This window comes from Talpa europaea, assembly GCF_964194135.1.
Source record: "Talpa europaea genome assembly, chromosome: 1".
Classification (NCBI taxonomy): Eukaryota; Metazoa; Chordata; class Mammalia; order Eulipotyphla; family Talpidae; genus Talpa; species Talpa europaea.
In genome coordinates, this window is record NC_140073.1 from 34514768 (window position 1) to 34541833 (window position 27066).

Below are 27066 nucleotides of genomic sequence, written 5' to 3' on the forward strand. Positions count from 1 at the left end.
GGAAGGTTGTGTTCTCTTGAAAACCTCATTGGATGATTCAGACCGTAGCTCAAGACCAAAACCTGGCCAAAGATTTTGTGATGAATTTGGAAATGTGAATGGAGAAATATACTAGTGGTTAATCAGTGTTTCATAAAATATGTGATTTATTTTTATTTTTTTAATATTTATTTATGCATACAAGAACTGGGGTACAGGCCAGAGGTATGGGGGGGGGGTGAGAGAATTCACCAGAGACAGAGTGGGAGCAGAACAAGTAGATCTACTGAAACACACTGCTGAGGGGAGCAGCGGGCGAGACAGGAGAGGTCTGCCTTACCATGTGGGAATCTCCCTGGCCGGCCAGGAATCAAACCGACGCTGCCACCAGGAAGGAAACCGACGCTGCCACCAGGAAGGCCCATGTGATGCTGAAGTCTTAAGGTTATCATCTTACACAGGATTCCTTTTGGTCTTCCTTTCGAGCCCCCCTCCCCATTATATGAAATTAGGTTGCACGAAACCTGGATTCCTTTTTGCATTCAGTACCTATTTCCTGATCTTTCAGAGCCCAGCACTGTTCACTGTTCTAGAGCAATGAATAAGAATCACACTCCTCACCCACCTTGAGCTCTTCTCTCAATACAGTGGCGGGAAGCAAGTTGTCATAATGCAGCATAGTAAGTGTTGAGATGAAGGAATGCAACAGTGGCCTCATAGTGGACAATTCTTTTTCTTTATGGTAGTCTCCCCAGTTCCCTTTTTTTTTTTTTTAAGATTTATCCATTTATACATGCAAGAACTGGAGTGCAAGCCAGAGGTGTGAGGGTGAGAGGATTCACCAGAGACAGAGCGGGGAACAGAACAGGCAGATTCACTGAAACGCACTGCTGAGGGGAGCAGCGGGCGAGTCAGGAGAGGTCTGCTGCGCCATGTGGGTAGCTCCCAGGCGGGGAATTGAACCTGTGCTGCTGCGGCTGCAGACAGCCTCATAGGTTTCATCCCAACCCCCTGCGCCACCAGGGAGATCCTCCCCAGTTCTCTTTTTTTTCTCCTGCAACTGTAAGTCTGGGTGAGAGTCAGAGCCGACTTAATGCAACAGGGATCCCAAAGGCCAGATTCTTGGTCTCCTAAAGCAAGTGTGGACACATGATGCACACTCAGTCGCACTCATGAGCCTGGGGCTGTGATCCGGGACCCAGTATCACTGGAAATTCATTCAGACCCTGGCAGGGGAAGCTCTGGTGTCTGATGAGGGTTGGGATGGTGTTTATGGTACTTTCCTAGCCAGCCTATTTCTGTGGTTCTGTCTAACCAACTTTTATGTCTTTTTCTTGCCTAATTGTTCCAACTAGGACTTCCAGTACTATGGTGAACAATAATGGTAACACTGGACATCCTTGTCTTGTTTCTTTTTTTTTTTTTATTTGTTTGTTTGTTTGTTTGTTTTGTTTATAGAAGCACTGGGTACAGTCAGAAGCGCGGGAGGGTGAGAGAATTCACCAGAGCCAGAGCGGGGAGCAGAGCAGGCAGAAGGACCGAAGGACACTGCTGAGGGGAGCAGCGGGCGGCAGGAGAGGTCTGCGCGCCATGTGGGACCCTCCTCTGGTGGCCGGGGAGCAGCCGGGGATCGAACCGGCACCGCAAGCTTCGCAACCCAGAGCTCAACCGCTGCGCCACCGGGGAGGCCCCCTTGTCTTGTTTCTGATCTTAGTGAAAATGCTTCCTACTTTTCACCATTGACTGACATTGGCTATGTATGGATTGTTAAATGTCATATATGGCTTTTATAATGTTTTGATGAGTTCCATTTATTCCCATATTATTGAGAGAGTTTATTGAATCCTATCAAATGCATTTTTAGAACCTATTGAAATGATCGTGTGATTTTTATCTTCCTTTTTGTTGATCTGGTGAATGAGATTGATTGATTGTAGATACAGGCTTGTATCCTTGATCACGGTAGATGATTCTCTTAATATGTTGCTGTATTGGGCTTGCTAGGATTTTTGCAACAATACTCATCAGGTTGTCAGTCAAAGTTTTTTTTTAAATATATTTGTTTATGCATATAAGAACTGGGGTGTAAGCCAGAGGTGCAGGGGTGGGGGAGTGGGAACATTCACCAGAGAGAGTGGGGAGCAGAATAGGCAGATGTAATGAAATACACTGCTGAGGGGAGCAGCAGGTGAGGCAGGAGAGGTCTCCTGTGCCATGTGGGTTTCTCCCTGGCTGTCTGGGGATTGAACTCTGCTGCAGTGGCTGGCGATAGCTAGATAGCTCTGTCTTTAACCCTTGCACTGACCTGTCTGCCTTTGGCTGATCTTCTAGTAGCTCATTTATTAGCATTTTGTCTGATGGATCCTCTCTCTGCTTTCTGTATGTGCCTCCAGAGCATTTGTTCTCTTGTTGCTTTTTACTCTTGTGTTCAGATGTTCCCTGCCTCCTGTCATGTGTGTTGCCTTATTTGCTTTTTTGTGATTGGGGAATTAGGGGTTTATTTTTGTTTCTCTTCCTAGTTTACCCTGGTGTGAGGTCCAGGCAGGAGGGGAGTCTGGGGCTTACATGCTCAGTTTTGTTGTGGATTTAGGTTGATCACCTCTGCCTCCTCCCCTCTCTCTCCACCGCAAGCTCTCTTAGATGCTTTGGTTGTCCCAACTTCCTCCCCCACCTCCCTACTGCTCCTTCTGCCATGAATCTTGAATCTTCTGTTGAGGGGGGCTGGGTCTGGTCCACAGGACTCAAATCTTGGGCCTGAGAGGCAGAGGGTGCCTCAGCAGAGTGTGTGTCCCATCGCCCAGCTACAGCGTCATCCATGGCCGCTTCTGCAGCCACTGCCACTACCGCCACCCTGGGGGACCTGGACTGCAAGTGCTGTGTGCCTGCTTGATCCTTTCCGAGAGAGTGGCAGATTCTCTCTCACCATTCCTTCTCTGCCCTTAGGCCTGCAGTCAGATGTGGCCTGGCTCCACCCAAAGACTCTTCTCTCTTTTCTGAAAGAGGGTTGGGGGAAGAGCTTCCCTCACCTGTGCCCATCATGGAACTCCCGGTGTCCCAGGAGGGACCCTCACTCACCACAATTGCATCCCCTTTCTGAAATGTCCCTCCAGAGAAACTCCCGGTGCTCCAGCGTGTGGGTGACTGACCCCCTGACCTGTTTGCAGGCCGAGGTGTCTTCTTTCCCGGCCACACTTCACGTCACCTCCTTCTTCCCTGTAGCAAGCCACCAACCTTAGTGCAAATCCTCCATAGGAAAGTCCTGGGACTCTGTTGGGGAACTTCTGAATCTTCCTTTGAGCAAATATATTTTTTAATAGTTGCTTCTAGGGGAGGTGATCCCAGTGTCTCTACTCCACCATGATGTGAGTGCAGCCCAGTCCCTATTTTTTGTTTCTAAATCTGACTGTCTGGACATCCTGCAGATCTTTAAGAGGAGTTGCAATAAATTCCTTTCTACCTAATTTGTCCAGGGCAAATTTCCCTCCTTTGTAACCAAAAACCCCCGATAGGTATGAACTCCTAAGTCTTGGCAGAGAAAGGGAAACTTTCCAAATGCGGTATATTTATTCTGACCCCTGAAGGATGTGTAAGAATAAAGTAGCTGAGGGGGGTGAAGAGTTGCTCATAATGAGAGCAATGTGCCAAGCAGAGCAAATAGCTTTGCAGAGGCCCAGAAATAAGGAAGTTGGAAAATAATGTAAAAAGAGGCAAACAGCAGAGGACTTGGGGGCACGATTCTTAAAGAGGCTGAACTTTATTCTGAGGAAACTTAGGACTCACTGGAGGGCAGAGGAAGCATCAGGGTTTTCAGACAGACTACTCGATTGTTGTGTAGAGAATGGACTAGGAGAGCAAAATTTGGGGCAGGGAGCCCATTTCGAAGTCCACTGCAGTAACTCAGGTATGAGATGATGGTGCTTGAACTAGGGATACAATGGAGAGATACTGGGGAAGAGGCCTCAATAGTACACTAAATAGACTGTGACTGGTTGAGCGGGATCTAAAGTCACCAAGGGTGACTTAACTTATGATTTTGGGGTTATCATTCAGAGCAGGAAAGGAGGAAATGTTGGCTCGGGAGAGGTTGGTGTTGGACATGTTGAGTTTGAAATGCTTGTGGCACGTTCAGAAAAAGTGTTCATAGGCTGATGGGGTGCACAAGGATCATGTTCTGGAAAGAGATTTGGACTCGTCATCGGCAGAGAAGTGATGGCGTTGAGGGAGGAAAGCAGACTAATCACGTTCATCAACAGGCGACGAGAGCCTTAAAAAGAGCCTCGGGGCTCGCTCTGCCGGAGAGGGAAATAAAGTAGGCAAGAGGGGAGTCAGCTGTTGCTTGTTTCTGATGGGTCTCCTGAGACTGAAAGTTGCCCACGAGGTTTAGCTGGTGATTGAAAGCTCAGGTTGGAAGTTGTTACGGGGAGGAGTCTTAGAAAAGCTGAGGTGAAACGCTCCTTCACACACATGGAAGGTCTCCTATGTGTGAGGTTCTCTGCTGGTGACTTTCACATACTACTTTATTCAAATTTTATGGCAGTCCTTAAGCATTGGCCCCATTTTCAAAAGAAACCAAAATTCAGAGAACGGAAGTAGCTCACCTAAGATCATACTGTTACTTAAGTAGCGGGGGTTACCGACCCTAGATCCATCGATAACAGAACTTGAGTTCTTTCTGCTTCCTTCCATGTGTGCAGAGCCATAGAGGCTTTTATTGGCCGTGTGATTTGGTTCATCACGTCTTGAGTGCTTACTGTGTGCTAAGCACTGTTCTGGGTGCTGGGGATCCAGCAGTGAACAAGCGAAAAATTTCAGGCTCTTCATGTTCTGGAGGAACTCAAATGGACAGCTGTGAGACATGGACACAGCTAAAGCAGGAAGTGGGACAGGGTGTACTTAGGGTTGTATTTTAAAAGTGTCCGGTGAGGACTTTACAATACAAATGACATTCGAGCCAAGACAAAGTAGAGCTCTAGGCGGAACCTACCGTCCCCGGTGTTGCGGCGCGTCCCAGGCCCGGCGAGCGGGCGAGTGCGCGAGTAAGGGCCGGAGAGAAATCAGAGCAGGGCAACAGGCACTAGACTGCATGTAAAGCTACAGACTCAATTTATATTTTGACTTGAAAACTTAACAGATGGAAGGCTATCTGGTGACATTTGTTACCAGGGTGATTTCTTTTTTCTATGAAGGATTCCTCTCCCTGGCGCTGCTGTCTCCAGCTGCTGAACGGGGAGCAAGGGCTAAGCAGAATGAACATTATTAAACATTGAACCTGTTAAAGGCCACTCTATCTAAATGACAGTAGTAGCAGTGGACATGACACACTGTCGCGGTGTGCTTGAAGGCAGAGCCAACAGGATTTTATAAATTGGACTTAGGGTTTGAGTCAAGCAACTGAAAGTGTTTTGCTGTGAGATCAAGTATTTGCCAGTGGAGACTGAGTAGTCAGTGAGGTAGAAAGGGAACTGAGCGAGGTGTCCTGGAGATGTGAAATGCGGCCTGTGTGATGACGACAGGCTCCAGGAGTGCTGGTGTGGGAGTGCACTGGCTAGCAGCCTGTTTGTGAATGGGGGAAAAGGGATGGCCAAGTTAAATATGGTAGGCAGCTGAGTCTTGCTGCATTATATATAAAGAAAAGCAAAAAATTGGAGCAGTAAGATATGGAATCTTATTTTTAAAATAAGTCACTGCATATCTGTTGATACTGAAAACTGGTTATTCATGCCAGGTACATGAATTTTTTAGAAATGAGTTCTTAAAGCACCCAAAGTAGGTGCAAACCAAGTAAGTGGAGGAACTTCTGCAACTAAAGACAAACCACTTCCCATTAGGTCTAGCCTTAAGATTTGTGTCCAGTTTCCTAGAGGAACTGGGATAACTTTGCTATCTGAAGCCAAGACACACCTCCCTGAATAATGCAATTTATAGCTCCTGTATTTCTTTAGCCTTGCAGTCAGCTTCCTTAAGTTTTATCTAGTCAGACACCCAAATCTCTGCTTAGCTTTTTCACTGGACTCAAAAGGATAGCAAAAAAACGAGAAATGTGGTGTTTCCAGTGGAGTGCTGCATTAGCACACAGGAAGTACTAGCGTGACTCACACGCCTCCTGGCCATCTCTCTTCTTGGGGGATTAAATCCAAAGTTACATCAGGTCCAGCAGCATGAACCCAGCTAAGGCTCCTCCCCAACCTAAACACATGGTGCATTTCGGTGCTCACAGACTGGGCATTAAGCCAAAGTCCAAGATTCTGTATCCCTAAGGCTAGTACAGCAAGGAGTTGGGGGAGGAGCAAATGCTTATTTAATGGTTTGTGAAAAAGACATCTTACAACTTCAGTTGGACTAAGCAGCCATTTTACTGGGCAACTATGGGAGCAGAAACTTGCCGGGCAGAGGCATCAGGCTGATTGTTCTGCCCACAAGGAAAGCGGCCCTTTTCAAGAGTTCAAGTGTTCAGTGTTGAAGAAAACAAAAGTTATTAAATTTGTTGCTAAGCATTGGCACTTCCCTCTGTTCATGAAATTTATGATCTCAGCATGGCTCTAGTCAAATTATATATCAATTGTTTCCCTAACCTAAGAAAGAGTAACCCGCTTAAATTTTCAGTCTTAAGGGAATTAAAGGAGGGGCCTCCCTGGTGGCACAGGGGTTAGGCACAGCACTATCAAGATATCAGACCCAGCCAGCCAGGGAACTGACCCACATGGCACAGTAGACCTGTGTTGCCCTCTGCTCCCCTTAGCAGCGTATTTGTAGATAAAATATGCCTGTTCTACTCACCCCCGCACCTCTGGCCTATACTCCAGTTCTTGTATGTATAAATTAAGAATGTGGGTTTCCGTGGTGGCCTAGGGGTGTTTGTTCCCCCTGCCAGGGAGGTAACCACATATGGCACAGCAGGCCTCTCGTCTCGCCCCCTACTCCCCTCAGGGTATTTTTTTTTTTTCAAGATTTATTTATACAAGCCCACTGGGTACAGTCAGAAGAGCAGTGAGAGAATTTACCAGAGCCAGAGGGGAGAGCAGAGCAGGCAGACTGACGGGGTACACTGCTGAGGAGGCGGGGTGGGGGGTCTGCGTGCCATGTGGGACCCTCGCCTGAGGGCCAGGAATCGAGCTGGTGCTGCAGAGGCTGGGAGCAGCTTCGCAACCCAGCCCTCAGTTGCTGGCGCCACCGGGGTGGGGTGGGGGGTGTGGGCCCACCCTCAGTGTATTTCAATCTGTTCTGTGAATCCTCTCACCCTCAGCCAGGAATTGAGCTGGTGCTGCGGAGGCTGCGGGCAGCTTCCCAAAAGGGAATCGAACTGGCGCTGCAGAGGCTTGTGAATCCTCTCGCCTTGGCTGGGAATTGAGCTGATGCTGCGGGCAGCTTCGCAACCCAGCGCTCTCAGCGTGCTTCAGTCTGTCTGCTGTGAATCCTCTCACCCTCAGTCGGGAATCGAGCTGGCGCTGCAGAGGCTTAGCAGGCTTCGCAACCCAGCGCTCAGCGGCTGCACCACCCGGGGGGGGCCCCCCCCTCAGTGTGTTTCAATCTGCCTTTTCTACTCCCTGCCGTCTCTGGTGAATCCTCTCAACCTCCACACCTCTGGTCTACACCCTAGTTCTTCTATGCCTCAGCCGGGAATCGAACTGGCGCTGCAGAGGCTTGCAGGCTTCGCAACCCAGCGCTCAGCAGCTGCGCCACTGCCCCCCCCCCCTTTCCGGTGTATTTCAATCTGTCTTTTCTACTCCCTGCCGTCTCTGGTGAATCCTCTTACCCTCTACACACCCCTGGTCTACACCCTAGTTCTTCTATGCAAATAAAAAATGTATAGTACCCAAGCTTGATAGGCATAGATTGTAATCCCTATGCCACCAGTAAGGCCCCAAGTTCCCAAATTTTCAACCTAGACTACATCAACAATTCTTCCTAATTTGTGGGTGCTACTTAGGTCACACACAACCACATCAAGTATCACAATGTTTATTGATAGATACAAGTATATAAAATCAGGGCATGAACATGACTTGATAAATTAAGTAGACTTAATTTCAATACTATAATAAGAGGGACCAATTCAAATTCTCACCATTTGTTTCACACCCACGAAACCACATCAAGGGCATTAACATCTCTCAAAACTGATCAGTTTTGTGCAAGTAAACCATGTTTCTTTTAAAAAGACTTGTGCACTTGCCCAGGCTCAAGGATATTAAAATCTAGCACATAAAGCCCATTACTAGAGGTAGAAATACAGGCAATATACTATTACGGCAACAACCATCAATTACAGTTAAGAATTTTTCTGTAACAACCAAATGGATAATCAAATATTGCAACAACTCAAGTATTACTGAGCAAAGTGCATTTCTACAGTATTCAGTGTTGCTATTCAGTTTTCTAACTTAAAACAGCCTATGGTAACTGGCAGCAAAGAAGGTCCTTGCAATAGACTGCTTCTGCTTGAGAACTTAGGATGTAATTATTGCATGCTGCTAATATACTATCTAAACATTAAAGATACTCCTAAAATATCTGATGGTAGACTATGATTAAGACATTACACTACAAAAAAACCTTATGCAGAAGGAAATCTAACTGACGTGCTTCTGCTTTAGATATTGTGAGAACATTACAGCGGAATGAGTTTTCGCAGTGGTCAGGTCAAACGCAGTCACGTCATAGCAACAGTATGTTTTGCACAATTTAAGGCTTTGGCTGGTTCTTTAGTCAGCTTCTTCCTCCGATTCTTCTTCTTCAGCAGTTTCTAGCCAGGTTAGCCACTGATTCACCTATAAATTGAAATTCACGATTAAGTAGTTCTTACAGAAGAAACCATAAAATTCAAGTTTTGCTTTAGGATCAGACTAGCAGCACACCCAAGGAAAAAACTTGTAACTGCTGTCTTCAGAACATACTGCATATATACTCTTTTGTCTATTACCTTTCAGTTATTGAAGATCCTCATAAAGCTAGCGTGACCCTCAGGAGCAAAAGTAAGATTATATATATACAGTGTTTCTCAAAGCCTGGTCCCCTGGAAAGCTGAGAATTGGCTGGATACTAAACCTAATATATCAGAATTTCTGGCATCAGGCCTAGAATCTACCCTTTAACTTACTTTGTAAGTGGTTAATATTCACTGTCTTTAGAAGTCCCTGATATGTTAGTAAGTTCTTTGCCTACCTCTAATTCCACTAGCTCAGTATCAAGGTGTGAATAAAAACCAGAAGCAATCCTTAACTGATATTCTTTAAAACCAGTTTTTGAAAGTAGCTTTGCTTTTAAGAAATGTTAAATTTCACCCTTTGATTTTGCATGTATTCAGTTTTAAGACTCACCAAAGTTAAACCCAAAACCCCCAATTTCTCTTAGCTAAACAATTACCTGGAACAAAGCCTTGCCTTTCCCTGGAAATTCTTGGGTTATATCTTCTTTCCAAGCTAAGAAAGCTTCTTCTTCAATAATCTCCATGTCATAGAAGTGAACAAAAAAGCGGAGTAACATGCCTAAAAGAATAAAATGTAATTCCACTTAGTAGGCTGTTAAGAATTTCCTCACAGTCACCATTCTTCTGATCCTGCTCCTCTTACCTTTCGGGAAGTTGCTGTTGTAGCAGTGCACCTGGAGAGCATACAGGGCACTGACCTGTAGATCAACATGATCGTGAAGGAATTTCTGCATTACTGGCTTGAAAGAAAGAAGCAATTGTTTTTCCTGCTCTAATTGTTCTTTGGAAGGAGCAGAGGAAGAATCTGTTTCATCACTGGGTGGGTTTACTTCACTAGAGATATACTGTAAGAAGCTGAAGAAATTGAGAGCTTATTAGAGCCCATAAGTGAATCTTTTGCACAAAAAACAATTTATACTTATCTGCAGACTATATATAAAACCCACAACTCTTAAAAATCTTACCTAGTCATTAAGATGTTCACAAATCCTTTGTCTACATGAAGTTTGGGAGAGATGTTATCTTTAATCCACTTATATATAGTTTGAGGAGATGGATCCAACTTTATTTGCTTCAAGAGTTCCTTCTCTAACTTGAGAAGTGGGAATAAGAAACTCAGTCCCTTTCCTTCTAAAATCTCCAACATCCGGTCCTTATTCTGATCAATTTCTGAGGAGACAAAATCATTCATGTATTCAGTTCAGTTGGCCTGTACAGAGAACCAACCTTTATAAAACAATTACCCAAATGAGCAAGATTCATGTAAAAGGAACAAAAGAACTGACCCAGCAGAGAACCCCCTCACCAATGGATCAAATGGAAGTACTTAAATTGCAATAGCCTTTTTCTAAGACCATCTGTGGTAGTTACGCTGTCTATAAGGTACCAAGAATCTCTAAATTTAGTATTAAACAAATGGATCCCCAGAATTCTCTTACCTGGGAGCATTTTCTGCATGTTGACCTTGCTTTGTTGAAAGAGTTCTGTTAACCATTCTCGATCTTGTAATTTAGCTAATTGCTGAAGACAAAGTAAGAAGAGAGGAAAATGGGTGCCACTTTCCAGCGGTTGAGCTAGTTCCGAAATGCTCACCAGCTCTGAAATGATGGCACGAGCTGCAAACTGTGCTAAATACGATTTCACCAAGGGGATGTCAACCTCCAGTTTGGGGCACTGATCCAATACATTCAGGAAAGCCTTAGGAAGAACATATAAAGACATAGTCAACTTATTAGTCTTCAAATTGGAACAGAGAGTTCTCACAGACTCAGAAATGTGTTCTACCTGCATGAAGTTGTCACTTGTGGCTATCCCTTCCTGTTTGAGTAAACTGATCAAAGAACTTGCTTTTTCTTTATCTTCATCACTTCTATCCAGTGACAAGATGATTACTTTGCTTAACATCTCAGGAAGAAAGTGTTTAGGAGCCCTCATTTCTCTTACACCATTGACAGCTTCATTTGCATTTCCACTATTCAGATACTCAGTCACAACAGTTTCCTGAAAAGAGATTATCTTTAGTATTTTCTGATCTTTTTATATATGTACATATACACACCACAACAATTAGACAGATTATTTGAAACTTACAGTTAATTTAAGCAATTCTTCCTTTGATGGTGGTGGCTTTTTACTGGTCTTGGCAGGCTTTTCCTGGATAAGTGGTGGATTAGTTTTGAGACCAAGCTGAGGTGTCTATAAATAGAACATACCAGGTATAAATGTTTAATGAATTTTTAAAAGGAGCTTGTGAGGTTATAGGAAAACCACACTCTTTAGGCAGTTATAGGAAAGTACTGAAACAGCAAAAACAAGGTCACACTATCTGTACCTGTCCCAGAGGTGGTGTTTGAGTGCGTGGTGGTTGTGCACTAGGAGGAATCATAGTTATCTGGGGCTGAAGCTTTGGCACTTGATTTTTATTCATTAGGAACGACTGAGCAGGCCTCAGGCTAATCTAGAATTGAAAACAAATCAAAACAGATATTGAAAAGTTAACAGCATGCAGTCGGCTAACATTAAATGCAACATTCTAGCATCCTTTGATTCAGTATATGGAAACATGATCAAATCTAGGGTAGAAATACAAGTTTCTCTGTAACTAGAAAAGGTTATCCTGTACTAGTAACAGGTTTAACTTCTGGCAAGGAAATGAAAGCTTTGATACACACACAGATACAATTATAAATCATTTATGTGTACCAGAATTCTCCTATAGTTGGTATCACTACAATATACGCAAAAACCTAAAAACTTAAGAGTTTAGAAAATTGCTCATTCTATTTACAGGGAAGACACAATCAAAATCTTGACAACCATTCTCCTTGCTCTAACTGAAGACTTAAAGAGGCTTGCCCTCATATCTCATAATCTTCGCTCATAGGACGCTGGACTCCAAAGAAAGAAACAGAAGTACAGAAAAGAGAGAAAAAAGATAAAGAACTCCAGCATTAAGTCCTCTTAATAACGCGTCTTTTTATAATCATCGGGCAACAGATTTCTGAATTGACAAACTATGTATATAAGGAACATAGGCAAATGTACCTCATCTGCATTAAGCTGTCCTTTCTTAGAAAACCGAGGTGGCATATCCTTCGACTGTCCTTGCAGCTGGGATAAGAGTCCCTGACTCTGGTTATGGTAGAGCTGGCTTAGCCCCTATTTCAGAGAGGGAGAAAGAAAGTCTAGATAAAAAGGGGTCCACAAATTATGGTAATCAAGTACCAAAGGGATGAGCCAAGCCACAGGAAAGCTTAACCGAATTTGCCCAGAGAAAGTAAAAGATGAAATAGGAAAGAATAAAACTCTAGCCTGACTGTCAAAGATGTGATTTTACTAATTTTAAGGATAAGCATTTTACCCAGCTTAATGTAACTGTCAGATGTAAATTTACTTCAGGAAAATACATGACCTAAAATACCTTCTTTTTTAAAAAACAGAACTTAATAATGTACATTGCAGAAGTTAATACTTGCTGCTTAAGCATTCATACTGTTTCCTTACCTGGCTTTTCATAAACTTGCCTCCCAGCTCTCCAAACTGCGATTGTGTGGGAGGCATGATGTGACCCCCATGGCCATTGAAGAGCTGATTTGAACGATGACGCCCCATGGTAGGTGAAAATCTATCCTGGATAACTCCTGGACCAGTACCAATTCCGCTACCTTAAAATACATACAACTCTTATTTAAAACTTTGTATCAAAATATTCAAGACCTGTTCCTTTAAATCACTGTTTCAAAATCACCTGGCATTTGTCCAAACATATCAGCAAGTCCTCCAAGTGGGTCCCTATCCATTTTCATCCTGGGTGGCATGAACGGTCCCTCCAGAAAAAAGTCACTTCTCATCCCTTGAGCCATAGGAGGAGGAATAAACACTCCTAGGTCCTTTAGAAACAAAGTAAATAAACACTTGCTCCTGAATGCTGTATTTTTATGTAAAACTAGTGAAAGCCAGAAAATATACTTAGTTATTTATAATTTTCTTTATAAAATGGTATATAAGACACGTAAAAACATTTAATAAGGTCCACCAGTTAAAATGAAATGTTGTCAAATAAGAGGGATTTTCTGCCACTATCAACTTAAAGGCCACTTATAAAAAATATTCTTACTTTTACTGCATCTTGACGGATTTGATTGATCGTCTTTGGTCCATTGTCAAGAAAAGCCTTGCGAGGAACCCAGTGGTGTTCTCGCAACTCTACGGTATCCTTTAATTTAAAAAAGTTTCAGTTAGTTTTATTTAATATTCTTTCCTTAAAAGAAAAAGGCCATCTCACCAATATTTAAAGTGTTTTACCTGCAGCAGGAAACGAATCCTCGCCGGCAATTCCTTACTTAACATCAAGGAGCACATTCGGGCAAAGTACTGATCCATTAAGGACTAAGAGAAATACATAGAATAAAGTGTTACGGTAAATGTGTACTATTTAAAGGCGTCTAGAATGTCTAAGATTATAACCAAGGTTAACGACTGAAGTAATAATACTCTATAATACACAGAAATAAATCATTCAATGTGAGTAAAATTAATCATACCGTTCTGTCAGCATCATTCATACCTTGGCTCGTTCATGGTCTAATCTAGGTCCCACTGTCCTCATTATCTGACAGAGGCACTCCAAATCCTCTCCCATATCTTTGAGTTGGACTCTCTTCTTCTTTTCCAAAAGCTAGCAAAAGAAATGTCACACGCTGAAGCAATCTTAGTCACCTTGGTTCACATGCATCTTTCCCCTGTAACCAACATAGTTCCCTGTACTATCTATCGGATGTTACACTTTCGATTTGGTCTGCCAAAACAAAACAAAACAAAACAAAACAAAAAACAAACCCTGCTTCCAATTTAACAGTTTTTAACAAAATCAGTGTGTTAAAATTTTCAACACACTTCGACAGAATTTAACCACCACCTCTGCTGGCCATCCAAAATATTTAATTAGCCCACCAATATCCTCAAATGGCACAAATCAACTTTAACTTACTTCCGATGTAACCAGTGATTAAGCCTAAATTCCCAGTCATACTTACTGTTTTGATGCACTTATGAAGGATAGATTCATGAATAAGATCAAGCTTTCCAAGTTCTCCAATGAATTTGATGTTCCCCAACATCTTGATCTTAGCAATGGCTCTCTGTTCCTCCTCCTCTGGGAGGAGGGGATTTTCACGCTTATCATAGACTGAAAAAAAAATATAAAATGAAGACTCAGAATTAAGTCGAAAATACACATTACTATCTAGTATTAAATATGTTTCTCACCATCAACATTTCTGGTTCGGTTTTCAAATTCATCTTGTAATTTGGAAATTAGGAGGCGTCTGAATGTCTATTGAAAATAAGAAAGAGTATGCAGGCTTTGCTATGCAATCTTTTAATCAACTTTAAAATAAGGAAGCAAACACTACCACTTACTGTGCTTTGCTTCTGTCCTGGTTGACCCTCTGCTGCTGGGCCATCAAAGTTTGGTGCATCTTCTGCCAATCGCAGACATAGCTGAGCATACAGTGAGCTATACTTTGGCTCTTCTAGGGCTTTGTCCACAATCTATTGAGAAAATATCAGTGTTTCTCACTTTCTGAAAGTACCTTTCATTTATACCAATACTTTTCCTTATGGTCTAAAGAATCTTAAATCTCATATCCAAGTTGTTACTGACTCATCATCTACTAACATACACACAAGAAAAACAAAAACTTAAGAGCCTACTGATAGCTCATTTAACTCTCCAAGCAAAGTATGAACTTAAAATTCACCGCTACCAATAACTTCTTAAATCTGCATACATTATATTAACTTATTAAATCAAAATCTACATTAAATATATTTCCATTTGTGCATTCAAAACCAGCAGTTTTGATGTTAACAGTAAAATAAAAAGTTCACCTCAATCTGATGCCATTACAGAAGTTAGTGGTTCTGTTTGTTTTATGATCATCAGTAAGTATTCAAAAATACATCAACACACCTCAGTTCTTAGCAGTAATAAACTGAATTGTTAAGTATTTTCCTCTTCCTTTAATCAACATTTAACTTACCAGCAGTATGACCCCTTTAAGGATGAGTTTAGACTCTACACCCACATTGAGGAGCTCAAGGCATAGCTTGTCAAACTTTTCAGGAGTAAGCTTATTTAGTATGCTGGGGAGGGAAAGGAATCACATTTTAAGTGTCAACCAACACAAAGAATTAAAAAAAAGTCTCAAGAATTTTTCTTCTACAATTTCCCTTTAAGACACACAGCTGCCTCTCTTACCCACCTAACCAAAGACATATTAAAATAAATCTCACTGTTAAGTTACAATTACAGTTTGTACTGATTGGGGGGTCTGTAAGCTCTGTGATAAATCTTTCTTACATCCTCAAACTCTGAGAGCAAGACCCTTCTTTATTATCAAGGCTAGCTCCAGGAGTAGTCTGTGCTTCACTACGTTATAACACTAGGCATAGGTAATGTCAGTGGAATTTTAACCCAAAACCTGAAAGCAATCCCCCAAATACTAATGTATTGCTGTCCATTTTAAGACAGTACAGTCAGCATTGGCATACATTAAAATATTTTATGTGTGGGACACAAACACTGCCATCTATGTAATACACTTCACACAGGAGTTCCCCCTTTAGGGAAAGGGCTAAAAAAAAAAAGACAACTTACCCTCTTACTTTCCTGAAGATTGCATCATGTCGTTCTTTTTCGTTTGCGGAGTTGTTTGCTGCGGAGTTGTCATCTCGTCTAGTGCTTCGTGCAGGAATCCATTTCTGAGCGTTTTGCCCTGGGGTTTTCCCCAGGAACTCGCTAGTAAAAACAAAGAGATTTGTAATAAAGATTGAGGTAATTCAAAATGTAGCATCCAGTATCTCACAGATCAGAAATCCTTCTGAATCAGAAAAAAATACTCAGGTTCTCTCAACTTCCCTCACAAAGTGGTTCTCAAAATTAAATGTAATCAAAATCACTTGGAAATCCCCCCTCCCGTTTGTCTCTGGGACAGGGCCTAATAATTTACATTTTTAATAAGCTCCCAGGTGATTAATGCTGCTGGAGGTGTGTAGGAGCCACACCTTGAAACAGTATTTCCTAACTTCGTATGATCATACTGTATGTACACCGCTTCACTAATTACTACCAAGGGTAAGTGCTGATTTCAGAAATACCATCAATAGAAATATCCAAAGAGTAAGTAAAATAGCAGTTTAAGAACCTCAACTGATCAGATGACATGGGCTAAAGAACAGTCAAGAGCTAATATTCTTAATTTAGAACACATAGTAAGAAACCTTGCCCAGTAAGATCTGGATTCCTGGTATCTATTGTCATAACTAGACTTATGAGTGAGACTATTAACCTAAACCTGTTACTTTTTAAAAAGAGATTTATGTATGCATATAAGAGCTGGGGTACAGGCCAGAGATGCGGGGGGGGTGGGGGGGGTGGGGGGTGGTGGTGTGTGTGTGAGAGGATTCACCAGAGAGAGAGAGCGGGAAACAGAACAGGCAGAAGACTGAAATACAATGCCGAGGGGAACAGTAGGCGAGACAGGAGAGGTCTGCTGCGCCATGTGGGTTGCTCCTTGGCCGGCTGGGGGACAAACTGGTGCTCCAGAGTCTGCAGATTACTTCATAGTGCTGTGCTTAAGCCCTTGTGCCACCAGGGGGGGCCCCTAAACCTGTTACTTTTAGTAAAATACATTTTATGGGCTTATCATACCTGTTGCCAGCAGTCTTGGGATAGTGCTGAGGTGCACCCCTACTTCCTCCTCCGCCCGAAGAAGCACTATTTTAAAGAAAAACCAAACCTCAATTATGGTTCACTCAAAAGGGTCTTTTTAACTTGTATTTTAGAAATTGTATCACAACTTAGGCTTAATGGATGGTCAAATAATTGATCATTTACCCTTTACAAAAATGGCAATTAACAGGCCTTTAAATTAAACCTGCAACAGCGATTCTTTGGGTTTTGTGATTGATATCTTCACAACAATTGCAAAAGTAAATATACGCATACCTGAAACGAGAAGCACCCCCTTCTGCAATCGCACTCTCCACTTTGGCGGCTTGACAACGAAGAATCTTCAAAAGAATAATATTAATGGATGGGGTGGGAAGGGAAGGGGATGGGTGAAATGAAAAACCTAGAATGAGAAAGAATACTGCAATTAGCTGCTGCTATGATACAGATGAACCGTCCTTCAATATTAATTTATTTCAGATCCTGGCACTGCGGTTGATTCAACTTTCACTGCATTGCAGATCTCCTCAGACTAAAATAGCAAGTACTCAAAACACAAATAGACAGTAGTGTTTTATGCTGAGCCACCTGGAAATTCCCTTGTGCTCAGGATGCAAAACAGACTTCCTAGAAATACATGAACGTCTCAAGTCACATTCTACCTCCTTTAAAAGTGAGCACTGAGATCAACAGAAAGCCCAACTACCAACGTGAAAATGTTAATTTTCACTGCCTAAATGACGGGCTTAACAGAGATGACTATGAGATAAGTAAAGGCTGCTTAGCAGTTTTCTTCCCAGTCCTTTCCATTCCTCCACCCAGAGGGCGTCCAGAAAGGGACACGGGTGTGCAGTGCTGACACTAAGCAGGCGGAAGACGAGGGCCCCAACATGGCAGCAGGAACCTCCGCCCCATTTTTTCCCTTCCTGGGAACAAAAGAGCAGTGGATTCCTCCCACCAGGCTGGAGTCAGGGAAGTGCTTCCGACAGCCTCCCCGCGAAGCCGTGCGGCTGGCCCCGGCTGGGAGGAGCGGAGGCCGCCCCCGCCGGCCCAGCGCCGGCTCTTTGTTCTCCAGGCAGGAAGGCGGCCTCCGTCCCACCCGCCGCCTCCAAGCGGGCCCCTCCCGGCCTATAAATCCCGCGGGGCTGACAGCCGCCGCTCCGCTCCCGCCGACAGACAAACGGGGCACAAATCCTTATTTTCTCTGTCCTCCCCCGTCCCAGGCGGGGCCCATGCGGAGGTCCTGCGGCCCCCTGCGACCCCCGGGCCCCACGCACCTCCCCACCGGGGGGCCGGGCTCCGGGACTCCTGCGCCTCAGCTGGTCCCGCGCCAACGGCCGGGCCGCCCCGCGTTCCTCCCCGCGTGGCGCGCGCGGTGCCGCCGCGCTCTCGCCCCGCCGGAGCACACCGGCACCTCGGCCCGCCCGGCCTCGCAGGAGACGGTCCCCGGCCGCCACGAGGACGGCGGGGGCCCCCAGAACGGGCGGCTGCCTCCTACTCCGTCAGTAACGGGAAGGGAGAACAAAGGCGAAGAATTTCCAGGTGCCCGAATCGTGGAGGAGACGCTAAAAAGGGTCGCCCCGCCCGGCTCCGCCTGCGGCCGCCATTTTGTGCCGCTCGAGAAGAAGCGGCCGAGCTCGGCGGCCATTTTGGAGCGCTGAACTCGGCGGCGGCGGCGGCGTCTCCACTCACCTTCACCGAGAACTCAGCAGCTGCCACCGCAGCTGCCTCCTCAGGATCCGGTCGTCGGGGACGGGGAAGGGGGGGAAGGGGAACGGAAAACAAAAAAAAGGGGGAGGGAAAGGGGAGGAAGGAGTCGGGAAAGGCTGGAAACTCTCAGTTCAGAGGAGTCGCTGCTGCAGCCACCACCCGGTACCCGCCGCCACCTCCATAGAGCTCCGGCTCGCTGCTGGCGCTGAGGCGTGTCTGAAGCTGAACTTATCACTCTGGGGCAGCCGAACCCACCAGAGCCGCCCCGAATGGCTCCCTCGCCACCCAATCAGCAGCCTGGCTTCTGCCCGCCACCAATCCGCGCAGGGCGGCGGGGAGGAGCCAAGGCCAAGCTCGGTTGCGGCACAGCCCCGCCGCAGTGCGCCAAGCCGTATTCGCGAAAGCTCTGAGGCCAAGCCAGTGGCGTAAGGGGAGCGGAGCGCCGTAGAGATGGGGGCTGCTTGCGTAAAGCCGGAGCGCCCTTCTGAGTCTGCGTTGGTGTGACTGTCTTATCTTCCTCCAGTCTCTTTGTTCCCCGAGCCTGTACTCCATGCTCTAGTTATACAATCCTCTTTACCCGCTTTCTCCTTTTCTCACCGGGAATGTGGGAAGAAAAGTCGCTCTTCTCCTACTCTACCCGATTCCTTTCATCGCGTGTCAGAGCACTGACTTTCCGGGCGCCCCCAAAGAGCCATGGTTGCCCCTCGCAGGCCGGTTTCTCTGGGACCGGCCTGTGGGATTGAGGCCTGGCACCCCAGGGCACAGCGCTGGAAGTCGCTGCGGGTCTCCAGGTGCTCGGCTTAAGCCGAGGTGGGGTGGGGAGGGCTAGAAAGTATAGGTAGGGTTCAGGAGACAAGACGGTGCACCCAAATGCTTGAAGAACTCATGTACCCCACCTCCTGTAATGTGAATGAAAAAGGTTAAAAGTAAGGGGTTTCTTGTCTTCATACCTCGCACAAGAAGCAGCTTTCCCCAATGGTATATTCGGTCAGCGGCCAAGAAGAAATACCCAGAAGGTCCCACACTTCTTGGGAAGAAGTGTCTGTGGAGTGCTGAGGTTTGGAGCATTTTGTTGCTAGTTTCTGGTTTTTGGTGTATTTTGTTTCACATAAGCACGTTGAAAACTGTCAGCTGCGTATTTCCATTTTATGTAAGGTCTACCATAACAAATAGGATTGGGCTTTTCGAAGCGAGCAAGTTAAACTTTATATTTAATAAGTAGTATTTTTATAGGAGGGATACCGTAAAACAAAATGTTAAGTTTGCAACTTCTTAGCTATTCAAACAGGAATCCTTGTTTCCATATACAATCAAATTTCCCCTTCTCCATTTTCAAACATAGTTCTTGATAAAACGTGTAATCTAAAGCAAGAAGGGTGTGTGTGTGTGTCTTGCCTGACTTTCAAAGTGTCCAATAAAGGGCAGAATTTTCAAAGAGCCAAACATATTTGACATGTCAAAACAGCTCTTGGTGTTGAAAGCATCTAGTCCTTAATACAATTTTCAAAAGTTGCAGAGATTTTCCTAGGACATTTAAATCTGGTAATAGAAGGTTGTGGTGTGGCTCTGACGATTTCTAACACAACTCCAGCTTTAGATGTTTACCATACTGTAAACGGATCATCCTACCCCTTTCCCTTTATTACTACAATTACTGCTATTAAGTCACTTTCACATGCATTTTGCTAACTGGAAAAGCTTATTCTTCCTCCTGGAGTTAGTTACATGTTTTTTTTTAAAAAGGAAACTATTGTTGGGAAAGGTACAAGTTGTGTTTCAAATATTAAAGGTTTCACTTTGTAATTTTAGGATCCACAATCTTCAAATAACACCACAGTAATTTCTTTATAATTTCTGTAGGACTTCACGGTTTGCAAAAATGCTTTCACATATGTAATCTTTATTTTTACATAACTGGGTTAGGTTCTTCATGACTGATAATTAATCTCTGAAAGAATAGATCAAAAATACCATAGTAGTCTAGACTTCGAAGAGAGTATTCATTGAGACCTAAACCCTGGATCATCCTTTACTTGAGGAATTTGGAACAATAATTAAATATAAAAAAAATTTTGCTTAATCTTTTATTTTTATTTATTTTTTATTTGCTTATTCTTTCATTTTGCGGTTATGAGTATGTGTGAAAAAACTGGTCTGGGAGAGTAACCCAAGGTAGAAAAAGTGAAAATCTTTCAACTGCCTTTTAAAAAAAATATTTACTTATTTATTAGTAGAAGAGTTGGGGTGTAGGCCAGAGGTAAGGGGCAGGGGTGAGAGGATTCACTAGAGACAGAGTGGGGAGCAGGAAAGGCAGATTTACTGAAATACACTTTAAGGGGAGCAGCCAGGAAGATAGGCAGGTCTGCCACACCATAAGTGGGCCAGGTCCCTGGCCTGGGATAGAACTCAGGCCATAGAGGTGACAGCGCTGAGACCAAACCCGAACCCCCAGGCCACCAGGGAGGCCTCTCAATTGTCTTTCAATTGGTGGAAGAGATAGACATCCACAATTTTGAAATGTTTCAGCCATATCATGAACGTATGAAAATTCAAGTCATTGTCTGGAATTTAGCTTTTAGTTTATAGAATACTGAATTTTAAATACATCCACTTCAATCTGCTAGTTTTAACACTTCCATTTTATGTTAATTTTCTATGAGAATTTCTTAAGCATCCTGACTAGTTAACTCATACATTTTTGCATTATTTTAACTAGTTATGTTAAATATTGGTTATTATGTAATACAAATAACTCCTGTGCTTAAGTAGTCTCTCTGTGGTTAAGGATTCTTTAGTAATACATCTCCAGCCCAGATCTCTAGCTCCAAATTTACATAAGCCTATTGATCAAAGATGCAAACTTGTAGCCGTATATGTATTTAATTTGTGCCACAAAGTAATTTTAAACATTTGGATTAGCTGACTTTGAAATTCTAGATTTTACATACAAATCCAGATTGCCATTTTTTTCATGAACAATCTTAAAATGTGGTGATATTGGGCCTGAAATTGCAACAAAGAAACCTAGTTGTGTAGCCACTATTCTATCTAGATGTTTTCATTTCACAACAGTGAAATCTGACTTGATTCACTCATTTATGTTCCTCTCTGACCTCAGTAACCACTTTGCTTTTTTGAGTTATTTGTTCAAATTCAACAAACTCAGATTCAGTATGTATTATAATTGATTGTCCCCTATTATAAGGAAAAGGATTCAAACTAGTTAGTTTAAATATCTTCTCTCTTGCTTACTGTGTAACTTTGGACAAGTTACTTAAGTACTCTCTCTTCTTATTTTCTGAATCTGTAAAATAACAGTATTTATAGAGTTGTTGTAAAGATCAAATTATATATGTATGTAAAGCAAATAATATAGTCCTGACATAGTAATTATCTATTATCATATTATCAATAATATCAACTAACTGTTTCACAACTAGTTTTGCTAAGTATTCCACTATTTTATACTAGAAACCTGACTCTACATTTTCTCATTCCATTTGATTAGGTTAATATTCAATCACTACTGAGTCCTAATGTTACTTATATCTAAATCATCAACTTCCTATATATATCTTTTTCCCTAAAACTTCTTCTGAATTATGGAAAAACTCCAGTTGGTCTCCTATAGTCTTTCCCTTCTATGTATAATCATACTAGCCTTCCTTAAAACACTTTTTCCACCCAGTGCATCAGTACCATGGTAAAAAACCTTGGTGTTTCACTATTTCTACATCAGTTGATCTCAACCTGGGCTGCAAAGAACTATGTGGGGACTTTTTAAAATGCCCAATGTCCAGATTGCACCGGAGACCAGCTAAATAGAAACCTCTTGGGGTGGGATCAGGTATCAATAGTTTTTAAAGCTCTCCAAGTGATTCCAATTACTGTTGAAGTTTGAGAACCACTACAGCAGACCAGAACATTTTAGAAAATTTAAAGCTGAAGAAACCCTAAGAAAAGAAAACAATTCTAGGAAAGGGTATTTCCCTATGTGAAGAAACAGATATTTAAACCCAGTTCATATCTGGCTTTTGAGCCCTTGATAGTCTGGCCCTACCCTATTTCTTTTTTGGCCTTATCTCTCACCACTCCCAGACACCCAATCTCCATAGAGCCAGTTAGGCTGGTATTGCTGCCTCAAAAAAATTCACTCCCACTAATGCTCCATTGCTTGCAATTTTGAGGCATTCTCATACATTCCCTCAACTGACTCATTCCTGAAGCACAGATAGAGTGCTTTGCTCAAAAACCTCAGTAAGTCTCTTCTGAGAATAAAAAGCTCCTTAGTTTGGCATAAAAACCTCTTTGTAATCTGGCAATGGATTGCTTCCCTGTACCTAGATAAATTTCCCCTCTATTCCTAGTAATTAATAATCTAAGATACTCTAATTTTGCTTCATTTATAACACCAGTGTTCTATATTTTGACTAAAATTCGATGGTCTTTGTCCACTTGGCAGAAAAAAATATAAAGCAAATTGAATTAATAATCTATTAATGGCTAGGCAAGGAATTTGGGGTTAAGCTGTTTTCAAGAGGCTCACAATCTAAAGGAGGAAAAGAAACAAACCAATTACATACAAGAGCTGGGGAAGGGTAGAATCAGTGCTAAACTAAACCACCATGAAGAAATGCTATATGGTTTCAGATTTCATACTGACAATACTGGTTTCCAACTGATCATAATTCTGATGAATTTTACCTTGAAACGGATCAGTTTTAATTAATCAGAGTGCATGTTAAGGACATTAACCAGTGGCTTGTATAGAATGGATTGAAAGGCTAACTGGTAGCTAAGGAGTTCAGTTAGAACGCTAAGTACTCTATTATTTTTATGGGGCTTATTTTTATCTTCCTTTTAAAACCATAAGGTCTTTAAGATCGAAAACACTTCTCTTGCCTTTACAGTAGAGTTCTTTCACACAGCAGGAGCTGAGAAAATATTTATGCATATTATCTTGTTGACATTTATTCATTCACTTTTCTCTTGGCTTCCATCACTTTACACTTTCCAGGATTTCCTCCTACCTCATTGGCTCCTTCACCAATTCAGCTGTTTTTGCGGGTTTTTCCTCCTCTGCTTGACCTCTGAATATTGAGGTACCCAAGGATTTATTCTCGGCCTTCTTCTTTTCCCTCAAATACTTTCTCCCTAGGCAATTCCTCCATCCTGTGACTTTAGACACATTCATATGATGATGATTTCCAAATTCATCTCTCTAATTCACCTCTCCCCTACTCAAACTATAGATATTTATTAAAAAGTCTACTGGAAGTGTGCCTAGGATATTTAACAAACATTTCAAATTTCACATGTTCAGAAGGCTCTATTGTTCACCATCTGCCACTGCAAAAGCCAAAAAAACCTATGAGTCATCCTTAATTCCTGTCTCATCTCTCACATCCTTGGTTCTATCTCCAAAATGTATCTGTATCAGTCCATTTCTTTTGCTATACCTTACTATACTATCACTTTACTCATCATTCTCTATAGCTTGGAGTGATAACCTCCTAACTGATCTCTCAACTGCATCTTTCTTTTCAATAAATCCCTATTCAGAAGTCAGTCAACCTTTAGAAATATAAAGCAGATAATTCTACTCCCATGTTTTAAAACCCTACGATCATGGATATGCATTATATGTACAAGAAAATCCTAACTTTTCATGCAGCTTACATGCCTTTATATATCCTGGCCCTGGCATACCATTTTGACCTCAGTTACCATGTTTCTCCTAGACCTTTCTACTTCAGTCACACTGTCCTTTATTTGTATTCTTCAAAGATATTGAGTTCTTACAAGATTTCTATTACTCAAATATGCAAAGTCTATGGCTACTTCTTTTTCAGGTTCTACTGTCCACAATTGTTTCTTTTTCATAATTTAAGTCTTAGCCTCATCAGCTTATGTTATCGCCTCTTTAGTAAAGTCTTGTCTGATCACCCTGTATAATACCTATTACATTACTTGACTTAATCTTTCATAGTCCTTATCACTATCTAAAATGATTGTCAGCATTCTCTCATATGTATTGTCTGCTTACTGTATTAGGATGTAAGCTCAATGACAGCAGGCACCCTGTTTGTCATGTTAACTGTTATATCCCTTAGATAGTGCTCAGATTAGTTCCTAGCATATAGAAAGCATCAATAAAAAATTAGATATAAGGATATACATTCTTTCAATTAAACCTCAATATAAATCATTTGGGGCAAGTAGGAAGTGTCATTTCCTCCCCATTTTACAAATAGGAAAATCAAAAAGTGCCTTTTCAATGTGATTCAATTAGTATACAGCAGAATTGAATACTTTTCTAAGTATACCAAGCTCCCTCCTATAGCAACATGAGTAACCATAATGGGAATATTCCTTTTTCAAGTCTTTGGCCTGCAATGTGTGAGGTGCTTATATTAGTTTCCTATGGAGGCCATAACAAATTGTCACAAAGTAGGTGGCTTAAAACAACAGAAATTGATTTTCTCACATTTCTAGAGATCAAAAGTCCAAAATTAAGGCATTGGCAGGACCATACTCACTACAGTTGCTTTAAAGGAGAATCCATCTCTTTCCTCTTCTAACTTCTGGTAATTGTTAGCATTTCTTGGCTTATTGCTGCATCTCTGTCAGCTCTAGCTGCACATTGTCTTTATGACAAAATGTCCTCTTTCTTATTAGGATATGCAAATAATTTAGGATAATCGCCTCTCAAGAGCTTTAATTTTATTACATCTTTTGCTACATAAGGTAATACAAGGACCTTTTGGGGGCCCACCATTCAGCCCACAAATAGGACTGACTTCTTAAACTCTATTTAAGAGGCCAGTCCATTCACTATGATGGCAAACCAGAGATAAAATCCAACTGGATAAACAACTAGTGACAGAGACTTACATATTCATTGCTCTATATATATGTTCATTGGTAAATTCACTTACAGCTTTTTGATTATAATGAATTCACACTTATGCATCTCATGAGAGACCAAACACATATAAACTCTCAAACTACTAAACCAAATCCAGAATGGGGGAAAAAGCACCTGAGCCATTTCAAGGTCCAAATTTATGATTTCTGAGGACTGAGAATTTTGGAAAGAGATAAACTATTGTTTATTTTTAATAGGTAAATACATTTGATGATTCCTGGTAAAATTAACTCATCAATAAAATGGATCATGATCTGTGAATACAAAATGTGCTTCTGATCTCTCAAAGAAAAAGATAGTATCAGAAGTGAAAAGGTAAACATTTTTTCTTCTTGCATCTGATTTACTGGAGAAAACTAGAAAGGGCTGTCTAGATAAATAACTATTCATTTCCCATCATTACCATCTATAGGCCAAGTAGTTCTTTAAGAAACTAATGCAGCATTAGTTTCTGTTTTTAGCTATGTTCTTCCCAATACAGGGTCTGGCACAATGTGATCTTTCAAAAAGCATTTGCCTAAATGTTAGTAAGAAGTAACATGGGTTTCTCCCTAATAAGGCCATGGGTCAAACACTAAGTGCTTACTATGTTGCAAAGTATGTTCTGTATGTTTTGCATGTATTCACCAACCTAGGAGGTGGTTGATACTATTCTTTCACTGACAAAGCACAGATAAATTCTGACAGAACTGGGATGTGAGACAAGACAATATGGTTTCTAGAGCACAAAAAAAAACTATACCATCAACTAACACTGCTCAGGTCAACCAGGAAACAGCACTCAGTAATAACTCTATGGGAAATTAAACCCAAACTGGATACGTGCTTAACCTGAGTCAAGAAGAGGAAGTCTGTCACTAGGCTGGAAAATTATGGGAGTTGGCTGATAAGAAGGCATGGGAATCAAGAAGGGCTTTTGCTAGCCTAGAGTAGGGGAAAGACTCATATCAACAACTTTGTTAGTGGGCACCTTTTTTTAAATGACAATTTTAATGTTTCCTTTTTTCCAGTTGTATTAGTGTGAAGCTGCTTTGACTAGCTTTGTAGTTTCACCTTGCTTTTCTTAATCATCGGACCTTTATGTTGGAGAGGGGAGGGATGGGGAGGGGAGGGGAGGGGAGGGGAGAAGGGGAAAGGAGGGGAGGGGAGGGGGGAACCTGTCCAGGAGAGAAGAAGAAAAGGAGGAGGAAGAGGAAGGTGGGGCCAGGGAGGAGATATCAAAAGCCAAGGACAAAAATTGACATTGGAAGAGGGCAGGTGGATGCAGGAGGTTAAGACTAGAAACTAGGGCCTCCCCTGGTGGCTCAGTGGTTGAGCGCTGGGTTGCGAAGCTGCCTGCAGCCTCTGCAGCACCGGTTCCATCCCCGGCAGCTCCCCGCCACTGGAGGAGGGTCCCACATGGCGTGCAGACCTCTCCTACTGCCTGCTGCTCCCCTCAGCAGTGTACTTCGGTCCTTCTTACTGCTCTGCTCCCCGCTCTGGCTCTGGTGAATTCTCTCACCCTCCCGCGCTTCTGACTGTACCCAGTGCTTGTATAAATAAATAAATAAATAATTTTTTTTAAAAAAAAGACTAGAAACTAGTGAATCCAATGTAGTGGCCGCATGCTTGAATTCCGTGAGTTTTCTCCCTAATGCTACCCCTCAAAACCTGTTCCCTTTGATCACAGGAACGATATAAATACTAACAAGTGATAATAAACATGGTTTTAAAAAAATCAATCTTTCTCAAATCAATCCTTTATAAGAGAAAGACTAGAAGAAATGATATATGAAATTATCTTCACTT

The 27066-nt window shown here is 42.4% G+C and overlaps 1 protein-coding gene across 1 annotated transcript; it reads right to left on the reverse strand.

The window, feature by feature from the left end:
- Window positions 1-8681: 8681 nt before the first annotated feature.
- EIF4G2 (eukaryotic translation initiation factor 4 gamma 2) lies at window positions 8682-17532 on the reverse strand (the record flags this gene model as incomplete). The annotated part of the gene is made up of 22 exons (XM_084239369.1): window positions 8682-8747; window positions 9343-9464; window positions 9549-9760; window positions 9871-10075; window positions 10345-10603; window positions 10691-10906; window positions 10997-11101; window positions 11238-11363; window positions 11951-12064; window positions 12410-12570; window positions 12654-12795; window positions 13023-13121; window positions 13211-13294; window positions 13473-13583; window positions 13942-14093; window positions 14174-14240; window positions 14327-14458; window positions 14950-15052; window positions 15567-15707; window positions 16620-16685; window positions 16917-17043; window positions 17484-17532. The coding sequence occupies 22 exons, from the start codon at window positions 17530-17532 to the stop codon at window positions 8682-8684; spliced, it is 2859 nt and encodes a 952-aa protein (XP_084095495.1).
- Window positions 17533-27066: the final 9534 nt, after the last annotated feature.